The sequence below is a fragment of the Urocampus carinirostris genome, chromosome 3 (assembly GCF_059441175.1).
Source record: "Urocampus carinirostris isolate Australia breed hairy pipefish chromosome 3, RoL_Ucar_1.0, whole genome shotgun sequence".
NCBI lineage: Eukaryota > Metazoa > Chordata > Actinopteri > Syngnathiformes > Syngnathidae > Urocampus > Urocampus carinirostris.
Window position 1 is genome coordinate 13,761,194 of NC_142351.1, and position 8,347 is coordinate 13,769,540.

At 43.6% G+C, this 8,347-nt stretch overlaps 1 protein-coding gene and 1 pseudogene across 1 annotated transcript in view; both read left to right on the forward strand.

Moving 5' to 3' along the window:
• Nucleotides 1–8,347, forward strand: part of LOC148368743 (voltage-dependent L-type calcium channel subunit beta-3-like) — a 37,215-nt gene extending 28,868 nt beyond the window's left edge. The window contains exon 14 of the mRNA XM_088330776.1: nt 6,166–8,347. Within this exon, the coding sequence (XP_088186902.1) occupies nt 6,166–6,573 (408 nt within the window). The 3' untranslated portion in view covers nt 6,574–8,347. The remainder of the gene's footprint in view (nt 1–6,165) is intronic.
• On the forward strand, nt 4,095–4,237 carry LOC148368744 (U2 spliceosomal RNA; annotated as a pseudogene).

The window sequence follows — 8,347 nt, forward strand, 5'->3', positions numbered from 1 at the left end:
AAAATAATATGCTCTATAAAGATAAATAAAGTTAAGTTTAACTTACTTTTGGAAGATGAGCTTCAAGAGTTAGGCGTCTTCCTCCTCCGTGGTAGAAAGTGGCCGAAAAAAAGTGATCCAACAATTTTCTCAACCGCATCAAGCTTTCTTATTCCACTTTCTTTTAAAAAGAAACAGCTCGCCTCTTCTTTACACTTCACACCAACCATATTGAATGGATGCACGAGATATTAAACAATAAAAATGTCAACGTTTTTAGCGCGCTGGAGATACAGTACAGTATGATTACACACGAACTAGGAAGAGGAAGTGGATTTATTCTTCGGGGTGGATGCTGGGTAACCTCTCACAGCGCCACACCACAAGAAGCACTACAGTAATGTCCTGTACTTGGAAAAAGGTGCACACAATACAAAATCCAACTTACAGCAATGTCCGGACATTTTTCGACATCCCGAAAAAAAATGTTCGTATCTCCTGTTTTCGTAACTCGAATGTTCGCTAGTAGGGGAGCGTCTGTATTTTCTTGGTGCGCCACATCCCTCTTCTCTCTAAGTTGATGCTCTCAAGTGAATCAACACTTGGATGAATGACACATGGAACCTACCTCGAGTGTCATTTGGCAGAACTTTCTCATTTCTTCTACTTGTCTGATAAGCCGTTTCCTTGCATGCCAAATAAGTGTGCCAGCCATCACAATGGCACATGACGCTATCAGGAATGTGTGTTCTTTCTTTTCACACAATAATAAGAACACAATACGGTATGTTTACAATAGACTAACACCTCTGCCACCTATGCCTCCCAATTGCCTCCATTCCCATCACCTATTCCATTTGTTGTAAGTATTTGTACACTAGGGCAAAACTTTGCAAACACCTTGCTGAATAAGACTTGTGCTGCATTTGGACAGTGGGAAATCTGACTTCCCCGTTTATCTGACATGGAAAGTGTGTGATGTTGAATACCGTAAATTCCGGACTATAGAGCGCACCTGATTATAAGCCGCACCCACCACATTTAAAGAGGAAAACTGATTTTGTACATACACAAGCCGCACCTCTATATAAGCCGCATGCGCCCACATTTAAACATGTAACACAAACACAAAATTAACCCAAACCCGACTTCAAGTCCCGCGATTGAAACTAAATGTCGTTCATTAAAGTCCACAGTCCAAAAATCACAGCCGGCAAAATGAACGGAAAATGATACCGGTACTTAAGGTTTGATGCAGACCTGCAGAGTCCGGGTCCCGTTGAAAGTAATCCAAGGAAAAAAGTGTATATTTCCGAAGGTAAGGGTGGGAAAAATATATCAGATGAACACATTTACTCACGCAACTCCTTTTTCTTTAACCAACTTTTTACCCCCTCTTCTTTCCTTGTCTGTCCCTCACCTTTAGCGGTCCCCACTTAAGCTCAGCACCCCGCGTTTGTTCCGCCCCTCATTTTTTGTTCACCCGTGCAAAATGTATCAAAATAAGTGTCTCAAATAAATACATTACAAAAATATACAGTGGCAAATACATATTATACATGGGTTACACATATTAACAAAGAAAGACGATACACCGAGAGAGTTTTCAAAGCTTTAATAATAATAATATAGCTTTGACAGGGCAGTTAATGGTAGCAACACTTGAGCGCTGCTAGCGGCCGTTAGAAAAATTACATAAATTGGCCGCATCCTTGAGTAAGCCGCAGGGTTGAAAGTTAGGGAAAAAAGTAGCAGCTTATAGCCCGGAATTTACGGTAACTAGGGAAAAAAGCATCCCCTTCACTGGTTCTTACATAATTTACAAGGTTTTAAATAGTTGTCTAGAAAAAGAGAGCGAGAGAGCCCAACTTCCCACCTTCCTCGAATGCGGCATGGTAATGTAAGGAAAACAAGTCATTGATTAACTCAATAGAATGGCTATTAGAAATGCATTTGGAAAGAACGTCGTTGGGCGTCGCCCCCAAAAATACGCAGAGATGAGATATGGCGAAAAGGGAACGCGCTTTATTGCATTCGTGACACGTTCAAAGTTCCAGACGTTCAACATTCAACGTTCTCAAATAAAGTTAAGATATCTTGTGAAGGTCGTCCGCCCCGACTTCCTCAGCATATCAGCTCGTGACCTCTTGCAACAACGTCATCCCATGACCTTCACCAGATGCCTACATACTTATCATTAGTGATTTTCCACATTCCACAACAGTCAGTTAAGCTCCCACACGGATGAAAAATACAACTGAAAAATAAAATTTAAAAATGTAATACAGAATAAAGGTAAAGTAAACTAAATCATAGCTGTACTTCTAATACACGGACAGAATGACCCAAATTGTACTCTTAGCTGCTGGCGCATCAGTCTTCTGAAATTGATTGATATAACTTTTATTGTAAATGCTTTGCTTGAAAAAAAAAAAAAAAAAAGGGGGGGGAAAAAAAAAGACCTCCGTTATTTCAAACACTTACTTAAAGGTTTTAAACCATGTATATGCTGTAGTCTCAGAAATCACGACCTTCACCAGATGCCTACACACATCTCATCTCATCTAATTAGCTGCACCGCTTATCCTCAGTAGGGTCGCGGGGGTGCTGGAGCCCATCCCAGTAATCATCGGGCAGTGGGCAGGGGACACCCTGAACTGGTTGCCAGCCAATCGCAGGGCACACAGGGACAGACAACTCACTCGTTCAATCACACCTAGGGACAATTTGAATCGGCCAATCCACCTGAAATGCATGTCTTTGGAATGTGGGAGGAAACCGGAGTGCCCGTAGGAAACCCACGCAAGCACGGGGAGAACATGCAAACTCCGCACAGGAAGGTTGGTAGCGGGATTTGAACCCATGACCTCAGAACTGTGCCGCACACGCGCTAACCACTGCGCCGCCGTGGTGCCCGCCTACATACTTTTTATTAGTTATTTTCCACATTCCACAACAATGCAACATCAAATTTTATGAAATATAAGACTGTGCCTGTTTGCCATTCTGTGCGCTACTTAGAATACGCAATGGTTGTGTAGGTAGAATACAGGATTTCCAAACCCCTCAAGAAATGTACGCTGACACAGATTGCGTTCAATTTTGAATAACACTTCTGATAGTGTAGCTATGTTGCGTGTTCAAACAGACTAATGCATGAAGCACCAATCCGTTAATTTAAGGTTTCTGTCTCTCCTATTTCATGCTAATTATGTCACGAATCCTTTCATATGGTTGAATGACTTTACCTAGTCTGCAACTCATCGTCATTTTTTAATATACTATACTTTCTGGACTATAAGGCGCACAAAAAAGAATCCATAAATTTGAGCGTGCGCCTGATAAACCTGCGCACGTTATGCACAGACAATTGAAAATGCTTTACCATGTTTGTGTAATTCAGTCCATGAATTTCGACCACAATTACCTAACAAACGTGTAACAGGAATGGAGCCAAATAGCACTAAGAATGGTTGTCCACTATTGCATAACCTTGGATGCTATAGGAATCAAACCCGATTGCGGTAGGGAGATTGCCATATTCTTGACTAGAGCACTAGGAATGCAGACGACACATGAAAAGGCATTAGGTATCATGTCATTAACAGACTATTTTTAGTCACGGTACCATATAGGTTGGGCAGCACGGCGGCGCAGTGGTTAGCGCGGGTGCGGCACAGTTCTGAGGTCATGAGATCAGACCTCCTGTGTGGAATTTGCATGTTCTTCCCGTGCTTGCGTGGGTTTCCTTCGGGCACTCCGGTGTCCTCACACATTCCAAAAACATGCATGTGAGGTTAATTGGTCGGTCCAAATTGTCCCTAGGTGTGAATGTCCCCGTGTGCCCAGCGACTGGCTGGCAACCAGTTCAGTTCGAAGACTGATGAGACGGGCTCCAGCACCCCCGCGACCCTACTGAGGATAAGCGGTGCAGATAATGGATGGATGGACCATATAGGTTTAACTGTTTCTCAGCTCAAAACTAGGCATTTTAAGTGCCTGTTAGAATAAAGCATCCCGTAGGCTTTGTAGCGCGCAGCAAGGCTTTAGGGCTAGGACCAAAAGTAGCAAAGCTTTGATGCTAGGTCCTTAGCTTGGCCGTATAGTTCATCATAATTGAGCCTTGGCCTTTTGCTTTGATGCTAGGTCCTTAGCTTGGCCTTTGATTTTTGCATTCCGGAGATGGAATAAGAGCTTGTTCTGTCCACTCCACGCATCGGCCCGGTATTGCAGTACCTCCGGGAACGGTGCATTCGCAATGATCGCAGCAAAGCTTTAGGCTAGGACCTTAGCTTGGCCTTTTGGCTGAGAGTAAGTGTCCCGGCTCCTAGGCTTTGTAGCGTATTATGAACTGACCGATAACGGATAATGGATAATGAATAACGAAGATAGATCAATAACCCTTAAAAAACCCCCCCGACAAACATTGTAAAATACATGCAGCTATGCGTTTATAACTTTCAGGGCGACAGAATTACTTCCCACAATGTCTTTCAGACTCCTGTGTGCTTTGTAAAAAGACTTTGCCAGTCGGCTATACGAAACAGTATTTCAGTATTCCTCAATCCCAATAATAACATCGCTGTGGCAATAAAAAGTGTTATAATGAGATAAAACTGTCAGAACCAGAACGGAGACAGGACCCAATTGCGTTGCGTTTCTAATAAGTTTTATTGGAAGAAAGAGAGGGTTGCACCCACGATCCGGTGAGTGCTAGACGCGGGAAGCAGGTCGCTCTGAACGCGGAAGTGGATCTTCCGTGGCGAGCGATGGCGGTGTCGGGAAGTCAGCAACAGAAAAAAGGGTCAGTAGCCGGGACAGGAGAGCAAAAACGTGGTCGGGGTCGGAAGCAAGTCGTAAGCCAGGAAAGGAGAGTAGACGTGGTCGGGGACAAAAAAAATGTCTAAAGCCGGGACGGGAGAGTAGGCGTGCTTATGATCAAAAATGGGTCGAAGCCGGGGGACAAACGAGAGCAAAAAACAGGTGGGAGTCAGGGTCGAAAAAAGCTTGCCTAGTGTTAAGTGAGGTTCACAGACGGACTGACAAAAGTGAACAGATAGAAGTGGGTTTAAATAGGGACAGGGAGCCAATCAGATTCCAAGGCAGTTGGCGCCAAAGGAGCAGGCACAGGTGATTCACATCGGTAATCATGACAAAAACCTAATGCCTTTTTATGCATCGTCTCGTGGATGAATTCCGGCGCGCTTCCCACTGCGATCTGGGTTCAATTCCCGTTGTATCCAATGTTATGCCATGTTATGGACCATACAGTGTATGAACTAAGGTATATACCTGTACTTGAAGAAAATACTAAATGTCATATTCGTCTAAAATCCTCTTTTGGCTCCATCAAAGTGATCAGAAGTGCTGTCACAAAGTCCTTGTTCGTACGGTGTTTGCATTCTTTTGTCAACCTTATATGTTTGCATCTACCAAACTTTGAGCCGACAGAACAACTCCCAAATGTAAGAAGTGTGCAGGGTTGGGTAGGGTTACTTTAACTGGATTACTTTCAATTACTTTTGGATTACTCCACTACCAAATATGTTAATAAAAGACAAAAGAATCTATGAATAAAATGATAACTCACAACACGTGGTAAGCTTTCTCTCCTGGCTTTGATCTCTTTGATCTCCTGCAAAACTAACATTAAATGCGACGGAAACAAAATGAAAATAAATCCAAACAGCTTGCCAACATCATTTTTGCCGGTCCATGTAATGAAACGAAATGAAATGATTTGCATTTATATAGCGCTTTTCAAGTCAAGACTTCCCAAAGCGCTTTACAGTGTGCTTCACATTTCCCAATTGCGGCCATGCAGCCATGTAAGGCGCTAACCTGCATATTGGGGGTATTAGGGGTTCAGTGTCTTACCCAAGGACACTTCGACATGTAACACGGAGGAGCTGGGATTCGAACTGCGATCTCTCGATCCCAAGACGAGCGCTCTACCTCCTGAGCCACTGCCGCCCCTGTATTCCGTCACTCCCCAAGCCTGCACAAAATTGAGTAATGTTATTCATATTTAGTTTCTTTTGTCTTTTATTAGCATATTTGGTATCGGAGTAATCCAAAAGTAATTGAAAGTAATTCAGTTAAAGTAACCCTACCCAACCCTGGAAGTGTGAAGCCGCCCTGTTTTAAAGGGGCCCCACGTTGGTCACCTTGCATTTACTCTTCCAGAACAAGAACCAGCCTCAGTCGAGCGAGGCTGCGGAGATGGAGGACGAAGAGCAAGGAGAAGAGGGGGAGGAAGAAGAAGAGGCATGCGAAGAGGCCGCCTCCCCTTTGGAGCAGGACAGCCTGATGCCGTCGGATGAAGCCAGCGACTCCCTGTCCCACGGTCATCGGGGTAGCCCGTGCCGCCGGGGGCGGGAAGACAACGAAGAGGAGGAGGAGGAAGAATACGGCTCCCCTTGCGGTGGCCGGGCGTACCGGGGCGCGTACCCCGCCCGGCGGGGGCACGGCGAAGCCCGCAACGCCAACAACCAAGAGGCGCAGGACCGGCTGCTCCAAAGCGAAGCCCAGCAGGGCCACAACCAGAGGAACAACCGCCAGCGCAGCCGCCCTTGGCCGCGAGACACCTACTGAGAAATCCACACAAGTCCAGGTCTATTTTTAGAGCTTCACTTTATCTCCAGCGAGGGGGCGTTTCGACGTCTCCGGGAAAATGGTCAACAGGGCTCCTCTGCAGCCGGAGGTTTTCAGGCAAACCTGAGCTGCTTTGCCTGCTGTACCATGTCTCCTTCAACACGCAGTGCTCCAGCCTTAAAGCCAAACATGGGTTCAGGGGTGTCCCGAAACCACTTTTTAGCACCTCTAATTCCGTACGGATTTTGCAACCTCAAGAATTGTTCAATCCAGATTTCAGCCGATCTGATAACTGCAGTAATTCCACATGCTTTTGTTTGTAGTTGATACGTTTATAGTTTAGTAGACACGTCAAGTCATTTTTATTTGTATAGCCCTTAATCACAAAGAGTCTCAAAGGGCTGCACAGACTATTATTTCAGACTATTATTACACCATCCCCTGATCTGAAACCAACATGAGGGCAAGGAAAAACTCAAAAACCTCAACATGAGGAAAATGAAGAAACCTTGAGAAGAGACCGCACATGTGGTAATCCCCCTTCCAGGATGACTTTTAGCTGGAGAGCTTCGAGCCACAACTAGGAGAACAGGGGAGAGACCCCAAACTTCAGATAACTGAGCCCTATTTTATTAAAAGCAGATCCACTCTAGGGGATGTGGAAATTAAAAAAAATGCAACTTTAATGGTGGCAATTTAAAAAAAAATTATAACAAAAGTCATAGTAAAACAATCAGCATTTTTTTAATATTCAAATTGGGCACAAAGTAGTTGGGTGATTTTGGTTCCGCCAGTGGATTTAGCTTAACATTAATTTTAGTTCTGCTCCACTTATTTCTTAGTTGATTTGCTTCAAGGGACAGAGTGTATTGTTTAGCCTCTTCTAGTGATATAATAAAGTGAATTCATGAAATAAAAACGATATTGAATAATGATAATAACTATATAATAACAATAATTAAATAATAATAAAAGTCCATGATCAAATAAACATGCATTTTTAAATACTTGAAGGTCAAGAAATTAGCATTAACATAAGCCTCACCTGGAGGGAAGTCGGGTATAAAAATGAGGAATTCATTGCTACATTTTGGTCATTTCGAGTTTCCGTAGTTTGCATTCTTCATTGTGCTTGTAGCACTTGTTTTCGATTCCACTCCAAATTACAGCAGCATCTAGTGATCAAATACATACTGTCCCTTTTATCTCACATTCAACATCCAGTTCTGCTGGGTAAAAGAGTAGGATCGGAACCAGGAACTGCTTACATATGAGAACCACTGTTAATGTAATTTTGTGGGGTTGCTTTTCGATATCAAGTTCGGCTCGGGACACCCCTAGATGGTTATCGTTGCATGTGCGACTACTAATGTATCGTCATTTTGAGACAATTCGTACACTGATGCCAGAATAGGAGCTAAAAGATCTTTACAGCGACATGCAGATATATTAATGCATTTCCCGATTATGTAAATATGAATGGGCATCTAGTTTGAGTTATAATACTTCTTTATTTGCTTGCTTGTTTCAGATGCGCTCTGCGACCTAAGTTGTTTTTCTTTTCATTTAATGGATGGCGAATGGCACACTTCCATTTTGTCACGTTTTAGGAGGTGGACCCAAATGCAGGAAAGCTGAAACAGAGGCACCTTTGCTGAATAAAGGACGGTATAGATCAGGGGTGTCAAACTCTTTGGGGCCACACGATAGAACAAACATTCTGTCGGGGGCCGGACTAGTAGATTAAAGAGAAAGAAAAAGAGAGATAAAAAAA